We start from the raw sequence: 19,746 nt of genomic DNA, 5'->3' as shown, positions 1-19,746 counted from the left end.
AAAACACCTTGTGGTCAGATGAAATCTGCTCACTGGCTGGGATGTATGACCCACCTGACATAAAACATCAATGTTACACCATCACACATGAGTCCTTAATGCATGACGTGCCTGTGGTAGAGGATAAAAGATCATCCCTAAAAATCAATCAAATAACACAGACACACACAATCTTTATAAAAATGATAATAACAATTATGATAATAGTTATGAAAATATAAAACGTCTCTCAAACGGGATCCGGCCCTTATTATTCACGTAAAACAATTAGCTCTTTGAACCAGCTCGTTCACAAGCAACCCATCACTGGCAGATTTTACCCTTGGTCAATCATTTGCCTGTCAAGCAGCAACTACCCTCCCAAATGAATTATCTTTTCCCTAGAGACATGAGTTATGTTTCGTGGACCATAATGTATAACAGAAAAACATACAGGCTACAAATGTAATTTTGATGCCTCTGCCCTTGCAGGAGGCTGGAGATTTGTTTCAAGATTTCAGTCCATCTGAACTCCATCTGTCCAGTCAGGGACTGGATCTTCTTCCCTCATTCTGCCACAACCTCTCTCTCTGCAACCCTCCTCCACCCCAGCCACCTCCTTCATACCCAATAGGTACCCAAATTTGTGATATAAAATGGGTTATTCTGAAGAGCTCAGTAACTCAGAGCTCAATGGAGATGTAATTACATTTTCAAGCTCAAAGGTCAATGCCCATAGGCCTCATGTTCATTTCCTTGTCCATGTACTTTAGCTGTGAATGTGATATTTTAACAATGCCTTGTTTTTTTTTTCTTCAGACTTTGCTTAAATGTCCAGTCTGACTCAAGGATGAAGTGAGCAAATTTTGGAAGTCAAAGGTCCAAACTAGAAAATGTGAGTGGAAAATCTGCCACAGTACTCAAAAAAATGTAGGGTTATTACTTTTATTGACATATAAAAACAAGACATACAGCTGCACGGTCAAAGTAACAGTATTTTTTTTAAACACACAGATGGTGGACTTAGATGAAAACAAACACAAGGGCTATGTCTTTAATAATTTGTGAAAACAGGATTACACATTTCAAAGGGAATGACAGTTTCAGATGATATCCTTCCTGTAATTTATTTATAACATTTGACCTTTGTGGATGGATATCAGCCATTCTAAATTCATTTTTAAAAACTTTCTATGATGTTAAATTTATAGCAGTGTGCTAGCTTAGAACATAAATAAATCTTCTTATAAACATCCACACTGGCTCATTTCATTAGCCAAGAGTACGGCTATCCCAGTCCCCTATAGCATCATTTATCCATGCTGAGAATAAAACAATACTAGGTGAAATTTTGGTTACAGCACAAGTACAGTGACAACTTTTTAATACAACTGTTGACTTTTCCCTTTGTGTTTTTTTTTATCAGCAGAGTAATCAAGTGATTGATATATAAATCTGTACAAATAACACTCCTAGTGAGGAGTCTACAAACATCCTGTATACAGTAAAGACACAGAAGAGACTAGAAAACAAAAACATTTAGTGTGACTCCTAAGTCATCTGCAGTCTAAAGTAGATCATAGAGAGATTTCTAACTGGCAAGCACCTATGAGGGCCAGTTAAGAGTGAATATTTACATCAGATAGACAAAAGTAGAAATACTGCTGTAAAAAAATAACACTTTAAAATAATTGTACAATAAAAAACTCTGATGAACTCAATGAGGAAAAAGATGGGCATTTGATTCTTTTCAGTCTTCTCATGGCAAACAATGAGCGGTTGGTTTCTTGCACCAGGCAACAGGCAGTAACTTCTGTTAAAAGTTGCTGTTGGTAGTTTCAGTTTTTATTCTCATGCAGTCATTTACAGATTAACTTTAAGACCATGTGGCTTTAGTGTTGGGTGCTGCAGATGCAACATCAGTAAAATAGGTAAAGCAGAGAGCAACTGACAATTTTTCCTCTAAAAACAGCAAGCTCTTTTTACTTTGCAGTTAAATAACTAAATACGGGAAAGAAAGTATAATATTTCACTGAGTGACTGGTTAATCGAGTTTGGATTTCATCTCCAGTTTGAGCTTCCCATGACCATGAAAATAAGAAAAACAGGATTAAATGACTAGTGTGCCAAATGTTGAGTAGTGCTTATTTTGTCATGTCTTGGGTCTCACTTTAATTGAAAAGCAGAGGGAGCCATTTCAATTCGTCTCAAAAGAGACAGAAAAGGCATTTCACTCTCAGGTTTGCTGACAGTCTATCATGGAAATGACAGTCTGAATCTAACTGACTGATCCTTATTCTTCAAGAAGATTACAAGACAAAACAAACTCACTCATTTGGGAACACTTTGGTTTTCGGAGCTGAAACCAGAACAATGCAAAAAACAAAAACAAAAAACAAAACTTGGTTTGTGAGGAAAGTGTTCAGCTGTTGTTTCCAAAATGGCCTTAATTTTACCACTGCAAACTTGTGTATTACTTTTCTGGCAGATGCATCTGGTCACCCATCTATTCAGACAACTTTCCATCCACACAGCTGAGTCATTGGTAACACTTTATTTCAGTGGGCCCTAATTATCTAGTAAATCTATAGTAGAAAGGAAAATTATCTAGTAATTTCTCAAGAATAATGTGGTAATTACCTTGTAGTAAGTTTCATATTACCAAGTTATAATGTGGAAATTTGGTAATATTTTGTAAGTATTTACCTAGTTATAATGTGTGAAGTATCAAATAATTAATTGTAGTATTGTGGCAATCCTCTAGTAAATAGGTGGTATATTACCCTAACCCTTGTAATACATTGGGTTGGAGCTGAATGAGTCTTGGTGTTCACTGAAAATATGATGAATGTCAGCGAGGCCTGTGTCAGTATAAAGTGAATCAATATCTAAGGAAAAGAGGAAGGTGTGGCCGGTTACCTGAAATTTTGCTTTTTTTTTTATTAGCAAATTCATCCATGTATTTGATTTAGTTGGGGTAAAGTTTGGAGATTGGCTTGATGAAATGGGTCTATGCATTCTGTGATTCTATAGGATCCTGAACTGCCGTCGCTGACAATGGGACAGCCAACCAGAACAACAAAAAATATATACCATCTGTCTGGTAATTAGGTGTTACTTTATCTGGTAAAGTCTTAGAAATAAGATGATAGTTTTCTGTATAAGTTGCTTGATAATTCCCAGGATTTTATATTTTGTGCCGCTAGTGAATAAAGTGAGTCCTTCTCAAATAATTTTCAATAAATTTTAGGGTTAGGGTAAAATATCACCTAATTACCAGAGAGCTGCGACAATATTACAAGGTTTGGGGTTTTGGTTAGGGTAACGGTTAGAGTAAAATACCTCCTATTAACCAGAGAACTGCCACAATATCATCAGAAATTACTTGATAATTAATACATTATTTCTGGGTAAATACTTCCTTAATATTGCCGAGTTGTTAACTGGTAAAATGCCACCTTGATACTTGGCAATTACCACCTTAATCTTGAATAATTACTAGATAACTACCACTTATTACACTATAATGACTAGTTAATTAGGGCCCACACAAATAAAGCGTCAGTGAGTCATTCTCATAAACAATCAAGCTGACTGTGTCAAAATGGGTAGGTATGGATCTGCCATCATGTCAGCATTAGAAGCACAGGGTGGTACCTCACTTTACATGGTGGCTAATGTCATAGCTAACTTCTGTGTGCTATGCTAACTATGAAACATATGGATGAGATGTTGGTACTAGCTTCCTAGCCTAGCATTTAACTTGTTTAGTCCCTCAGAAAACTCACTTTGTAGCTTCCATAGCCATTCTGGTTTGCATCAGCTCACTACCTCTATAATAAATCCAAAGCAGAAAGGCAAAATCATGTAACCAGCTATGCTACAAATGCCTGCAGCAGTCTCTGTGCTATGAGCATATATATTACTTTCTAAAAAAGTTAGGACCTCAAGTTACTGAGTCAAAAATAATGCCATTAATACAAATGGGAATCGAGTGATTGGGTCATTTACAGCGGAATATAACAAAAGTAGACTTGGATTTAGCCATTGTTACAAGTTGTTCAGGAATTTCTTTCCTTTTCTAGAGTTTTGCTGACTGCCTTTGTCTTCACATGTGCCAATATTGTCAAAAATTTAAACTCTCTGATGCTTTTTTGATTCCACATGTTTTTAAATAAAAAATCCCTGCTATTTAAATGAGTGAGGTTATCAAAAAGTACCTAAACTTGAAAGAAAACTACATCAGCTTAAGATAGGTGAGTAAGAGAGAAGAGATCCATTGAAATATGCAGGCACTCCTGGAAGTCATAACTACAGTAAACTGTGTCATTTAGACAAGTTTGCATGTAATTTTTTGGTAATTAAAACAAGAATTTATCCAATTCCATGTTGTTGTGGTATAAAATGGGGAGGATTACTTGATTTTGTCTGGTATCCTTCTGAAGTAAAAACATCATTCATAACACCTTGACTGAAGAATGCAAGGGGTATTCAGGAGAGAGAAAATTTTGTTTCAAGCCATACAATGTCTAGCTGCCATTTTTTCTGTTTTCATGGAGTTGCCTTTGAATTTTTTTTGGACACAAATAAAGTATAAAAATATTTTTCCTTAACTTATTCACAATTTTTTTACTTTGTCCCTTTACTTTCTCTAAAAACAAAATCAAAACAAAAAATCGACCAGTTTAGTTCCATCTTTGCCTCTGGCTGTGTGGGATTCGGTGCACTTTAGTAAGAGTTTGAAAGTTTCCAGCACTTTTTGTAGCTTACTGTTGGTGTACCAAAAAGCAAAGCCAATGAATTTTCACTCTTAGAAGTCAGAGTCAGCATCCATAAGCTCCGCCTCCATTAGATTAGTCCGGGAGTGAACGGGTCCATAACCGGTACGTCGGCTTGCAGGTACCCGAGCCACATGAGCCATCCTCTCTGACAGCCCGTCTGTACGCTCCATCTCTCTGGGGTATCTGGAGGATCCACCAGGCTGCCAGGTGGAGGCAGAGGGAGGACAGCGTGGGCCGAGACCCAGATCCTCCGGGCGGTCGTCGTAAGTGAAAGGGTTAGAGAGCTGGTTGTTGCCATGGCTGTTCCAGCTGCTCTGGTAGGGTGGGAAGGGACCCCTCTCCTCACAGGACAGGGAGTGACAGGGCTGGAAGTCTGGGAAGGACCCTGGCAGGACTTCCTGCTCCATCTTCTGGACTTCCCGCAGGTTAGCCACCAGACTCCGGTGGTTGGGCAGTTTGGGGAGGCGAGGCACTGAGCTGCGACCAAACTCCCGCTGGTGATAGGGCTGGTGGTCCACTACCTCCTCTGCTGGACGCACCTCCTTCCTCCTCTTCTTCTTCTTCTTTTTCCTCTTTATCATCTCAGGGGAAATCTCCGCTTCCACCATCCACAGCCGGTTCCTCTCTTCAGGAGGGGGGACTAGGGAAAAAGAAGGATGATGATTACAAAGGAGGTTAAAAGGGAGAGGAAGGGTTAAGAGGGTAAAGAGGAGTCCTCCCTCTCTCACCTGGTGTACCGGTAGGAGTGACAGAGATGTCCTGCGGCAGGATAGCCCCCCGTCTGGCCACCATCTTGGTCACGTGCTGCGCCCAGGCTGACGACATGTCATTCGACGGCTCGTTTAGCTCAAAATTAATTCCAGCTATTAAAAAAAGAAAGACAAACCATAAAAATTCTGTAGTGGTTCAAGTGAGGATATATACTTGAATCCAACATATAAAACTCTGAACTTCTCCGAGATAAACAAGCACAGCAGCCACAGAAACCTCACAGCTCCAGACATAAGTTAGTGGACCGTGTATTTACCAAAAAAAGCAAAAAAAAAAAAAAAAAAAAAAAGTTCTGTGGGCTGAACATGAAAGAAATACTAACATGTTGTGGTTCAAATTAGGTTGTGACGCCTTAACGAAAGCAGAAACTGCACCATATGTGACATCAAATTCTTAACACAACAAGGCTGAGAGGGAATCTAACCAAGGTTTTGAAATATGCACTTTTTATAGAAGCCACACAAATAAAATGGAAAGAAAGGCAACAGTCTGTGGAGCCAGCTGAACTACAAAGAACATCTTATAAGAAACAGTGCTACAACTAGAGCTGCTTCTTAAAGACATTAACCCAATCAGTGACTAAATATGGCTGAAGTTGTCCAAAGAAACTGAATTTTTAGCGTTTTGGCTCAGGTAAACTTTGAATGTAAGAGTGAAATATGAAGTCCTGCTTAAATTTTCTGCATTTAATGTGAAATCAACCAATCTTATTATTTACTACTCCATTTATCCCATTGGGGGTTTTGGGGGGCTGGAATCTATCCCAGCTGTCATTGGGAAGGAGGCGGGGTACACCCTAAACTGGTCGACAGTCAATCGCAGGGCTGACTTTAATTTGGGGTATTGGCTTTTATCTTTTTTTTAAATTTTATTTATTGTTGGTTTAACACTTTTAACCACTGGAATTTTTTTTCTTGACCTTTTTCTCCATTTTTTATGTTTCCTAACAATGCACTGTTTTTTATTGATTTCATTCTTTAATCAATTTATTTTTTTCTTGTTTTAGTCTATGTTTTTATCTAGGGTTGCACTGTGGTTCCAGGTTCAAATGACTGGAGAGGACCTGTTCCCCATGCATGTGGCTTCTCTCCAGTTATCCAGCTTCCTCCACAGACCAAAGGCATGCCAAAAAGGAGAATTTGTCTCTAAATTGTCTGCACGTGTGAATGTGACCGTGTTTGTTTGTCTCTAAATGCCCGTCCTGTGACTGACTGGTGACCACACCAGGATGACAGCTGGGATTGGCTCCAGTCCTCCCCAGAGGGTTAAGCAGTAAAGTTGGATGATTTATATGATCCCATTAGTTTCTGTTATTTCCTGTCTATAAAACATGGTGTAGTATCTTTTCACAAAATGTGAAAACACAACACAAAATGTGTTGCATGGGGCGCAAAAGGCATAGTGATTAGGTCGCACCCCGTGTACGCTTGTATGGCTTGGACGCAGCTGCTCGGCCATAGGAACCCATTCCATGAAGCTCTCTACGCACTGTTGTTGAGCTAATCTGAAGGCCACATGAAGTTTGAAGGTCTGTGGTGATTGACTCTGCAGAAAGTTGGCGACCTCTGCACACTATGTGCCTCAGCATCCGCTGACCCCACTCCGTCATTTTATGTGGCCTACCATTTCGTGGCTGAGTTGCTGTCGTTCCAAATCGCTTCCACTTTGTTATAATACCACTGACAGTTGATTGTGGAATATTTAGGAGTGAGGAAATTTCTCGACTGGACTTGTTGCACAGGTGGCATCCTATCCCAGTACCACTCTGGAATTCACTGAGCTCCTGAGAGCGACCCATTTTTTCACAAATGTTTGTAGAAACAGTCTGCATGTCTAGGTGCTTGATTTTATACACCTGTAGCCATGGAAGTGATTGGAACACCTGATTTCAATTATTTGGATGGGTGACTGAATACTTGAGGCAATATAGTGTAGATAGAGGATAGTATATCAAAAATCTATGCAAACTTTACATCATAATTACATTTAATTGAGCTCTACTTAACAGTTGAATCTGTTTTACAATAGATGGTTAGATTTAGTTTTTATAGACTCAGGAGTACTCACCCACTGGTCCATCATGGGACACTGTGTGCATGCTGAAGGACAGCTCCTTCTCAGGGTCCTTGTGAAGCTCCTTTCTCATCGCGAAAGCTTTGGCAATCATCTTGCTCTTCTTGATCCGTTTGGGCTCGTTATCACTGCGGCCAATAATCCTAACACAGGAGTACAAATACAGTTATAAACTATATTGAAAAATTAAATAATGTTTAATAGTGTTTTTAATGACAATAAATACTTGATTACATTTTATTATTTTAAGTCTCAGAAATGAAAAACCCAGCCAGGAGTTTTTATTCGTGTCACCTTTTTATCATCTAGTTTGTCTGACGTATGGAACCGGTGTCACAAGTCAACTGGTGTTGGATTAACTGGTGGCTCTCCGTTAAACATCCTTCTATGCCACTTGCTTGCCAATTCAAAGAATTTTATGTGGCTTTTGAAGCATTAATACTCCTAAGAAAGAGCTTGCTGAACCACAAAGTACGCTTATAGAGAACAATATTTGATAAGAAAATTTAAGTGACTTGATCTAAACAAGACCCCGCAAAACACTTGTCCAAGTAATGTTTATGTTTCTGAAAGTCACGTGTTCCCACTGAAATTCTTTTTTGATTAAATTAAAAAATGAAAGTAAATATTTGAGTCTCATATTATGGTTGTACAAGGGTTTTGTTGGGCCCCAAAAGAGTTCCAGGTCTCAAATTTTCAGCATGTTACTATGACCCTTTATCTTGGTGAACTTGTTAGCAAGTTAGAAAGCAGCTAACTGGTTGTCAAATGGCTCTGTAAATTTCATTCACACTCTATGCTTTGCTTTTGGTACAAACGTGATGCCACCTATCCCTCTAGTATGTGGTTATATCTGAGGTTTGGCAACAATGTGACCTCTGCTACCTGTAGCGATTACGCTGTTTAACTTGCAGGTCAAAACCCAGCCTGGTGACTAGAGTATTCTCAGAATCCCCCGCCAAGTCTGCTCCAACTGAAGTGTATGATTTCAGCCAGACTAACATGTTTACATGCATTTCAAAAGTGGAGTTTTACTCAGACACAATAATTTGACTTCTTTTACCTGCATGTAAACATACTGAGGCAGTACTGAGAATATCTTATCAATCACAACAGTTTTTAAGCATTTTGGTGTTTTTGATATTAGCAATGGACTTTTGCTTGGTTCTTAAAAGTCTTAAAATAGTCTGTTAGGAAATCTTCAAAACAACACAAAAAAACCCAGTCCTTTCCATTCATTTTCTTGGAGTACAATGGCATCCACACAATATTTTTCAATGATAACTAAACTATGTTTACCTGCACCAGGTCCGCTTCCAGATGAGGATGGTGGCCTTGGTCCAGACCCAGGTACTCATAGCAATTCCTGTCCCAAACATGGAGAACAGGTTGATTTTCTCCACCATCAGGCTGGGCCTGTTCTTAATCGTACACTCTGGGATCGGCTTGTTGGTCTGGGAGGCGATTGTGACATTTGCTTCACACCTGTTGATAGAAATCACAGAGATGATCAGTCTTATGTCGCCGTGGTGTTCCTCCCACACCTCCTGCTTACATGAGTTACATTCAAATGCTTCATCTGGTGAATAATAAATTCTTTTACATGTGAGCGTAAGAGAGAGAGGTTTACATTTTTGAGGCTGAATTAATTCCAGCCCAGCCAGTGTCAACACTGTGGGGTAATAGGGCTGCATTCACCACTGCGTACCGAGCGGTTGAGCAGCGGTTTGGAGCCTCAGTAGCGTCAATTTGTGGATTTCTGTGTAGATGGTTAAGCTGTCTAAGTAGTCTGCTGCAGGCAGGTGTAAACCTTTGCTGATATGCCATGATGTGACAAATGTTCTAAAAAGCAGAAAATCACAGGATTTATGTGACAAGAGATTGAAAACGTACAGCACATATTCTCTGAAGCTCCTCTCCCATTCAGCCTGGTTGAAGAAGTCGTAGAAGTGGCAGCCAAAGGTGATGAAAACAAAGCCAAAAGCGAGGAATCCAAATATGCCTGACAATGAAAACAAACCAAATCAGATGTAAGATACTTGACACTTTACTCCTAACAGAATTCACAACACACTCTATAGGAAGTTATCATAAAATGTGGAGAAAAAGGGGTAACATCACTGAAAATTATCAGAAGTTGTAATTTTCTTGCTTCTTTTCCTCATTTAAAAAGCATTAAATCTGCGGCCACAGCTCAAAATGATGACCCATCAGATGAGTAAATAATCACTGTTTAGTGAGTCAACGCCAGACCCTTTAAATGTTTGATTTCTTTGTCCTTCTCATCAAAACAAGCAGATTTACAGAAGTAAACAAGCAGAGATCCTACCGAGTCTCAGCATGGTCTCGTTGATTTTGCTGGCTGCTTTCTCACTCAGAAGTCCTGGGTGGTTACTCTTTATGGAGAACAAAGTCATGACACCTAAAAGAGAACCACACATGAAGTCAACAAAACATAAAAGGTCTAGACACAAGATAACACCAAACTGTGCTGCTTCTTTGACTGTATCTATTGTTTTAAAAGCTCTTCACCTCGGATGAGAAAGTAGCCGCCGACAACAAGAACCACCCCGATGGGAGCAAGCACAAAGCCAGCACGGTATCTGTAGTTTTTGTAGCCCACAAAGCAAATGCCACTCACAGAGTCTCCATCCACCTAAGAAGAAACACAACACAGGTCCACATGAAACTCAAAGCGAGAACTGTGTGGGCCAAGGGGAAAAAAATGGGAGACAATGTTCAGTGTCAGACCTCGGCGATAGCCAGGATGGCCACTGTAAGGACAAAGGGGATGGACCAGGTGACCATGTGGAAGTAGGAAGTTCTGCCAGAGAGCGGCTGGTGGGTGGTGCCAAGGGCTTTGAAGGACGTGTGCCAGGCGTAGGTCAGCATGACGAACCAGATCACACCCGACATGAGGGAGTAGTACACGATAATGAAGATGGTGACGCAGGAGAGAGTCTCAGAGGACCTACAGAGTACAGCATAACATACATTTGATTAGGATTTTACTTGTTAGTCAAGTTTTGCATTGAAGTTAGGAACTGCTGTGTATAATTCTGCCCTGTGGCTCCTTTCCTGCACATAACTCCCTACTCTCGCTCCATTTTTCAACTCTATCCCCTTCCTTTCTCCCCAGTAAAGGTGTTAAAAGGCCCCAAAATAAGCCCAAAATGAGGAATTTTTCAAAGCAAGAGTAGGCGTGTAATAGAAAACGCCAACAAAGTAAATAACCATCCATCCATTCATAAATTTTCTATACCGCTTATCCCATTTGGGGTTGCGGGGGGCTGGAGCCTATCCCAGCTGTCATTGGGTGAGAGGTGGGGTACACCCTGGACTGGTCGCCAGTCAATCACAGGGCTGACATATAGACAGACAACCAGGCACGCTCACTTTCACACCTACGGCCAATTGAGAGTCACCAATTAACCTAATTAGCATGTTTTTGGTGGTGGGAGGAAGCCGGAGTACCCAGAGAGAACCCACGTGTGCACAGGCAGAACGTGCAAACTCAGCACAGAAAGGCCCTAACCAGAAAGAGAACCAGGGACCCTCTTACTGTGAGGCAACAGCGCTAACCTGTGGACAAAATGTGGTATTTATCATAATTTTAAAGACAAATATAGAGATTTTGAATGCTTTCACTAAGGCTGGAGATAAACTTGCTGTTTCACCTTAAGTCTGCATGTGTCTGGCTGTGTAATGAGCATTGTTGGACACCACTAGAGGGCACTTGATAAAGCTGAGGCCATATTCAAATACCTGATGTGTAAGGTGTAAATTGCAAACTAGGAGACACTTGAGGTTCCAATAATGTTAATACTGAGATCAGAACTTACTTTATATTAACATCTATAATCAATGATAACATTAGATCAGCTCAGGCTGATGACTGGCAGTCACAACACACCATTTGCACTTTGTTTCTCCAACAACTTCCTACGTGCATGGACATAGCTCTCTCGGTGTATCGGTTCATTTGTCATTGTGCTAACTGGTGACTTTCAGCCGCCTGCGTTCATAGATGAGGTCGCTACAAAAAGAATCTGTCACAATATCCACCTCAGTTATATATTAGATAAAAACTAACCTAATAAATACGCCATGGACACACTTGACAGAATGTCATCATTTTGCACGGTTACTTTTTGAACTGTAATGACAACCTGATCTTTATTATTTTGCAGGTTTAAACATCAGCTTCTAAACAGAATTGTCGGTCCCAGTTTGACAGGCGTGTGTATCTCTGTGTAGTGACTTTTCTGTACAGAACACACATTGTACACTTGTGGAGAATTGTGGCCTTGGTTTAGCAGTTTGTCTTTCAAACTTTCTGCTATTGTTATCTCTGCTGCTGTGCTGACCGCCACATCACCCTCACCTCTACATTGCCTTGACCAGTCATGCGTAAACCGCATTGTTGTCCACGTCCGGTAATTTTTGCGTGCATCAAACTGATGCTGGGGACACATTGCAGCCATGATGCACCAGCATAGTTAACAGCAAGAATACCTCCAGCCTAACCTGCTTGGTATGGCTGGAACAAATTAAACTCCAGTTAGGGAGGTTTGTCCATGCTGGTGTAAAAGCCATCCAACAAACTTTGGTGAGGACCATACAACTGGACCAAGACTGTCTGGAAAAGGGGACTTGGTCTGCTTTTATTTGGACTCTGGTGCAGTTCAACTAAAGTGAGAACCTGAACCAACCTCAATTTAACCTTGCTAGGCTTTGTTGGATTGAACTAGTTTACACAGCCAGATGAATATGTGTTAAAGCCCACAGGCAGACCTGACCGAACTTTAAAAGTGTCTTTTTTTTTTTTTCTTCCACTCATCAGGCTGCTGTCTATGTGAGCAATATAAAAGGTAATGAACCTGACTTTAACTGGGTATTACTCCCATGTGCTGTTGAGCACGCTCAGTATGCCTCTCTTGTAGGAAAATCTGTTTTTTGGATCTCTGTTAACCCTCTGGTACCCCTCGAGCCAAAAATGCACACTATGTTGATATTTTTTGAAATACCTCTGCCTCTTTCGCAATTAATATTATCATGTATTGTATTTTTGTTCATTTTTGCACAATTTTCAAAATTCTGTCCCAGCCACAACAATCAGCCAAACATAAAAAAGTAAACCTCTTCTATAGCGTTAATATCAACAATTCAAACCATCCATACGCCATTAAGACATGAATCATGCATTTTCTGGTGTCTGGGCTACATTTGAGAGTTTGGGCTCTACATTTGTACCTGGACCATTTATTTACCCTGTGACATCACTTTTACCATATATGGCAGAGGGCAGGAAATACATGTTTTTTTCCACCAGATTTCAGTGTTATACTGCCCACTGCTCCACTTCTCACTAAATCTCTGAGGTTTTGTTTATGTGCAGATCGATGACATATGCCAGGCTGCTATAATCAAAAAATATGTTATCTAATTTTCATGTAGTAACCTGCAAAAAAATCATGTTTTTATGAATTTTGCATCTAAAAATGCAGTCACATTATGAATAAAACATGGCATTTAAAGGGTAAAAAAATAAATAAAATGAATGAGTATTTGACATTTATGATTAGGGCTGACCTTAAACGAGAAAAATATAATTCAATAACAGTAAAACATTTTTGAAATGTATGATATTTCATAGCATGATTTAAAGGTGAGCATTTATGCACAGAAGGGTGAAAAATGTGAGTATTTTAGAATAATTGACCTCACAAAAAAACTAATAATGCATTTCAATCAATGTTGCTACTAATCAATGACATATGCCAGGCCGCAATCATCCACAAATAAGTTTTTTACTTACAGTGTAGTATCTTGAAAAAAATCAATTTGTGTTTTTTCATCAAAAAACTTTGTTTACATTACAAACATGGCATTTAAAGAGTTAAAAGATATGACAATTATTGAGTATCTGGTATTTTTGTTAAAGGCACAAGTTGACGAAACAAGGAAAAAATAAAACAATTAAAAATAAACTAATTTATCTTTCTTATTTACAGTAATAACCTCCCTGTGCATTTATGCCTACCAGGAGGAAAATGAGGCAGCAATTGGTAGGGATACCAGAGGGTTAAACATCATCTCCTGCAGTTGTTTACTTATTACAGCTGGTTGTTCTCATCACATTGATGGTTTTGATATGTGACATAATTTAAAAAAAATGTCCTCCTCAAGCAATTTATTTATTTAAGTTTTATCTGTGCCTCAGAATTAACCTCATACACATTTATCTCAAATCCAAGTAACACATTTGCATAGATCTATATTCTATAGATGTTGGCTAGTCATAAACTGCAAGAAATTTAGACCAATTAGAGAGTTTTCTGCTCATACATCATTGGCCCACTTGCTAACATCCCCATTTGAACAAAGACCAAACTTTACATATTTATGCGACAATGTACCAAACTTGTCTATGACTCGAACCTAATCAACCAAATTTGAGGTGTAAAAACATCCTTGGATTTTGAAAATGTCAAAAATAGTCAAAAAACAAGCTGTCTGAGGCAGAGAGCTGCACCAGTATGAGCTGAGGTGGAGATACAACTGAGATCAAACCAAATCCGAGCTCAGCATAATCTCATGACAGATCAGTATAACTTTTTCACTTACGAGGGCTCCCCAAGTCTCATGGTGTTGTCGCTTTTGCACACAATCTCTTCTCGTGCCCCGTCCAGGAACTGAGCCAGCCAGCCAATACTTCCCACAAAGAAGCAGGCGTTGATGTAGAAGAGGATGACAGCCGGGTAACGGTTAGAGTTCTTCCAGTCAGCAAGAAATGTGGCCTGAGAGGGAAAGCAGAAGAAGGTTGAAAAGTTTATTTCGATATATAAATGCTTGACAAAACCCCCTGCATAATTCTGGGTACTGTAGTTTTGTCTTACCAGTGTGAAGAAGGTGCAGAGGAGAGTGATGGTGCCAAAATAAGCGATGTAGGCATGCATGTCGTTGTGCTCCTCCTCCGTGAAAAGCGGGTTGTCACATTGGATGCCGCAGCCCTCCACGTCTTTGTACCAGCTCGACTGAATGTCCGTCTTCACCAGAGGAGCCTCACACTGTCCTGACGTGTTGAACTTGAGCTTCTGCACCTCATTCTGCACACAGAAGACATGAGATTTAACTCAAGCCAGACTAGATAACACACTGTTCTATCTCAGGGTTATTACATAACAGCGGAGCATACCGAGCAGCCCACAGGGAACTGGTCACATTTGAGGAAGTTAGGCCAGCCTCTCTCCTGGTCCACAATGCTGCAGGGACGACGTGTAGCCAAACACAGAGTCTGACTGGGCAGCTCAACACGGCCATTCTCACATTTGGGCATGTAGACAGCACAGAGCAATGGCTGGATGACTGACCAACAGCGTGGAGCATTACGCAAACCTAAGATAGAAGGAAAATCTTTAAAATTCCTGAAACATTCAAGTTAAATGTGAGATATAAACAGCACTTTATTAAACCTGGTACACATGCTTAAAGGTTGTAACAAGGATGGGAAAGATCTGTAAAAACTTCTCATTTTCATCTGTATTTACTTTCTTTACAGACTGGTACAGTCATTTATACAAATGAATAGTTGCTTACTTCATCAGTCAACTGAAATAAGAAAATACTAGTAGTAAAACTGAACATTTGCTGAAGTTAGTTGCTTAAATGTGAGGATTTTCTCCTGTTCTTTGTCCCCTGTGCCAAATATTACACATTGTTATACTTTTTGTCAAACAAAATTAATCTAATTAAAGGGTAAATATCATGGAAGATCCACTCTTTGTATTTTTGCAGATATATTTTGGTATTTTTTAGTATCTACCAACTAACAAAAGTTAAAATAAGTCAACCCAAGCTCTTGTTCGTGGTCCGGTTTTGTCTGAAAACATTAAATCTGGTGGTCTATTCATCATCTGCATACTTGTAGTATCAGAACGAGTCATTATTATAATACCCAACCCTCACCTGGTACTCTGTTGGCACCCACCATGTAAGAAAGGAGGACACCAGAACAAAGTGTCCTGAGGCTCTTTAGAGATGGTTTGTACAGGGTCAAAATCCTCTTGTACTTGATCTGTACTACATTTCCACCAAAGCATGGCACAGATGTTTCATTAAGACTACAGCACTGTGTTCAAAGGTGGAAGAGGGATATTTTTTCCTTCAAATACAAGTTGACAAACCTATTCAAGAAAATAATCTGAAGAATTATGGATTTACCAAATGATGACTAATTTGTGGGTTACTATATACAGTCATGGACAAAAATGTTGGCACCCCTGGAATTTTTCCAGAAAATACATCATTTCTCCCAGAAATTGTTGCAATCAACAAATGTTTTGGTATACATGTGTTTATTGCCTTTATGTGCGTTGGAACAACACAAAAAATCCAAAGGAAAAAGACAACATTGACATAATTTTACACAAAACTCAAAAAATGGGCCGGACAAAATTGTTGGCACCCTCAACTTAATATTTGGTTGCACACCCTTGGGAAATAATAACTGAAACCAATTGCTTCCTATAACCATCAACAAGCTTCTTACACCTTTCAACTGGAATTTTGGACCACTCTTCTTTTGCAAACTGCTCCAGATCTCTCAGATTTGAAGGGTGCCTTCTTCAACAGCAGTTCTGAGATCTCTCCATAGGTGTTCAATGGGATTTAGATCCGCACTCACTGCTGGCCACTTCAGAACTCTCCAGCGCTTTGTCTCCAATCATTTCTTAGTGCTTTTTGAAGTATGTTTGGGGTCATTGTCCTGCTGGAACACCCATGACCTCTGATGCAGACCCAACTTTCTGACACTAGGCCCTACATTGCAGCCCAAAATTTTTTGATAGTCTCCAGAGTTCATGATTCCTTGCAGACAGTCAAGGCACCAGAGTGCATGCTGCCAGAGGCAGCAAAACAACCCCAAAACATCCTTGAACCTCCACCATGTTTGACGGTAGGTACTGTATTCTTTTCTTTGTAGGCCTCATTCTGTTTTCTGTAAACAGTAGAATGACATGCTTTTCCAAAAAGATCTACCTTAGTCTCATCTGTCCACAAAATGTTCTCCCAGAAGGATTGAGGCTTACTCAGGTACATTTCTGCAAACTCCAGTCTGGCTTTTTTATGTTTCTTTGTCAGCAGTGGGGTTCTCCTCGGTCTCCTGCCATAGTGCTTCATCTCATTCAGATTACGACGTACGGTCCGAGCTGACACTTTTGCACCCTGAGTCTGCAGGACAGCCTGAATTTGTGTGGAAGTTGACTGAGGATGTTTATCCACCATTCCAACTATCCTGCGTTGCATTCTTTTGTCAATTTTTCTCTTTCGTCCACGTCCAGGGAGATTAGCCACAGTTCCATGGGTTATAAACTTCTTGATTATATTAGGTACAGTGGACAAAGGAATTTCTAGATCTCTGGAGATAGTCTTGTAACCTTGAGATTGTTCATATTTTTCCACAATTTTGCTTCTCAAGTCCTCAGACAGTTCTTGACTCCTCTCTCTCTTCTCCATGCTTGGTGTGACACACACACAGGCACACAACACAAAGGCTGAGTCAACTTTTATACATTCTAACTGGCTTCAGGTGTGATTTCTAGATTTCCAGCACCTGTTACTGCCACAGGTGAGCTTAAATGAGCATCACATGCTTGAAATAAAATGATTTACCCACAGTTTTAAAAGGGTGCCAACAATTTTGTCCGGCCCATTTTTTGAGTTTTGTATAAAATTATGTCAATTTTGGCTTTTTTCTTCGATTTTTTTCTATTGCTCTAATGCACATAAAAGCAATAAACATGTGTATGCCAAAAACATGTGTAACTGCAACAATTTCTGGGAGAAATGGTGTATTTTCTGGAAAAATTCCAGGGGTGCCAACATTTTCGTCCATGACTGTATAAGAGTTAGAGAAAAGATCTGAAGAACATTTTTGTAGAAATTTTGGTTTTGGGAAACTAAACAAGTATAAAATATGGAAAATTGAGGACTCCTGTCGCAGTTTTGAAACCAACTACTTCAAACACCATTTTAAGTTAAGCTTGACAACACTCAGTGTAGCAAAACTTTATTGAAAAAAGTATTTGGCCGCGACCACTATATCAACAGGGATCGAGACACCTGAATTAATACAGTAATAAAGGGGAGTATGTGCATGATAAAGCATAATTCATAAGCATGGATGGTTGATGATAACTGGATGGATAAAACAGAAGCAAACCCAACCCAGCGAACAAAAACTCCTTAGCAGTAGCACATCATGTCATCAAGTATGTGCTACCTGGAGTCTTTGACACCTGAGGGGCAGTAACCTAGTCTGACAGATCATTAATGACTTCTTATGAATGTGAAAGTCCTCTAGCAGAATATCTAAAACCCTTTTAGTTGCCAAGTTCTCCTATTGTCTGCTAAATAGCACCCATGAGAGACTCCTTTTGTTGTTTTGTTTAATGGCTCTTAGCCCTTCATTTCCTCTGTCTAACCCCTTGTAGTGGTGGCCCATTGTCACAGCAATTTACATTATCACATTAAAACGACATAATAAGGACTACTATTTCAATTTGGTCACTTACAGTAACTCTATTTGAACTTTTTTGGTCAAATTGACCATGCTTCTTATTTGTTTAGCAATTCGTTTATTTTTACTGCGACATTTAAAAATCAAGTCCCTGGTATTTTTACTCCATAAACTAGGAAAATGATGGAAATGTAGTTCTTAAATCTGAAGTTGAAACCAATCAGTAATATTAATGTTTTTTAGTAATAGGATAGTTACTTTACCCATCTTTGGTACGACAAAATAGAGCTTGAAGTCTATTATGATATTTACGGTAGTTAACATAAGAGTTACCGTGAAGTTTTACGGTACACTAACAAATATGGGTGGTTCTGCTAATATCACAATAAAGCTACAGTAACTTGGCATTAAATCTTTCTTTCTTCCATGCTTAGCATGTATTTAACGAACCTGATCACTTTTCTAGTTGGTTATAATGCAGACTGAGTTGCCCATTCATGCAAATGTGATAAATTGTATCCTAGAGAGCATCTTTAAATGTGTTTTGGATTCATTAAAACTTACCAGACCACATGGTCAACTTCTCAAAAGCCTCCTCTTGGGTGCTGGAGTCGTCGGCCAGAATCAGGGATGTATGTGTATACGGTAAAGGCGATCCCAGACATGTGTTATATTTGAGAACTTCACAAGTTGTAGTCTTCTTACAGCGATCCTCAAATAATGTCCCGTTTGGAGACAAAACTGCCCTGGTACCAGAGATCCAAGCAGCCCAGACGCAAAGCATCCCGTAAAATCCAACAATGGGGCTCCTCCGTGCCTGGGGAGACATCTTTGGAGAGAGATTATAACTGTGCACAGATGCGATTATTCGATTTCTACGACCTCAGTGTTCGCGTTTTCCAATAAAGTCAAAGATTAAGTATTCCTTGATGGATTTTGAGTAGGTTTCCCATCGTAGCATGGTGAGAAAAAAACAGCTTCAAAGTTTTCTCGCAGTTCTCCCAAACTTTTTTATCCTGCACTCCTTGTCCGATCCTTGATGAATTTCCAAGAATTCCTTCATCATCCAAACTCCAAAAGCGCCAAAAACCTCCTCAAACGACGCACTCGAAACTCAAAATCCAGCTCTAATAACGATATTTGGAGACATTTAAGACTGGTTTGAAGAGGGAATCAGGCCGAGAAAGTTGTAAAATCGCCCTCCCCCCACTTCCAAAAAAACTTGCCATGAAAAAGTCTGGATCTCTGTAATAGGATCTCTCTCTCAGATGCACCACCCCCTTTTTCCACAGCCCCCTTTTCACTCCAGAACTAAACCGAGATGAAAAAATACCCTAAATCTCTTTCTGGGGGTGATTTTTCTCTCTGTGAGGTGTCTGATGAGATGATTCTAATGCGGTGTGGAGTTCAGGTTTGCAGCTCAGAGTCTGGCTGTTTTTTGTCTCTGGTATGCACATGGTGGGGGAGAGCCAGAGCAACAAAACGTCCTCTCCCATCCCCCCTTTCTGCAAGTGGAAGAATGTGCCTTATGGCAGGCCTTCTCCAAAATAAGATTCACATCTGAAGGACCCCCAAAACAACCCATACCCTTATCCATGGAGACCCACATATGATCAGATCTAT

At 39.8% G+C, this 19,746-nt stretch overlaps 1 protein-coding gene across 1 annotated transcript; it reads right to left on the bottom strand.

Annotated features, from left to right (window-relative positions):
* Positions 1-917: 917 nt before the first annotated feature.
* On the bottom strand, positions 918-19,534 carry smo (smoothened, frizzled class receptor). Its single transcript, XM_041780798.1, has 12 exons — positions 18,688-19,534; positions 14,803-15,002; positions 14,504-14,713; positions 14,232-14,404; positions 10,356-10,575; positions 10,137-10,260; positions 9,934-10,026; positions 9,498-9,606; positions 8,904-9,089; positions 7,599-7,747; positions 5,489-5,623; positions 918-5,400 (listed from the first exon to the last, which is right to left on the bottom strand). Exons 1-12 carry the CDS (start codon positions 18,950-18,952, stop codon positions 4,790-4,792), a joined length of 2,475 nt encoding a protein of 824 aa, XP_041636732.1. The 5' UTR covers positions 18,953-19,534; the 3' UTR covers positions 918-4,789.
* Positions 19,535-19,746: the final 212 nt, after the last annotated feature.

The sequence above is a fragment of the Cheilinus undulatus genome, linkage group 23, assembly GCF_018320785.1.
Source record: "Cheilinus undulatus linkage group 23, ASM1832078v1, whole genome shotgun sequence".
Classification (NCBI taxonomy): domain Eukaryota; kingdom Metazoa; phylum Chordata; class Actinopteri; order Labriformes; family Labridae; genus Cheilinus; species Cheilinus undulatus.
This window is presented reverse-complemented; position numbering and strand designations above follow the sequence as displayed.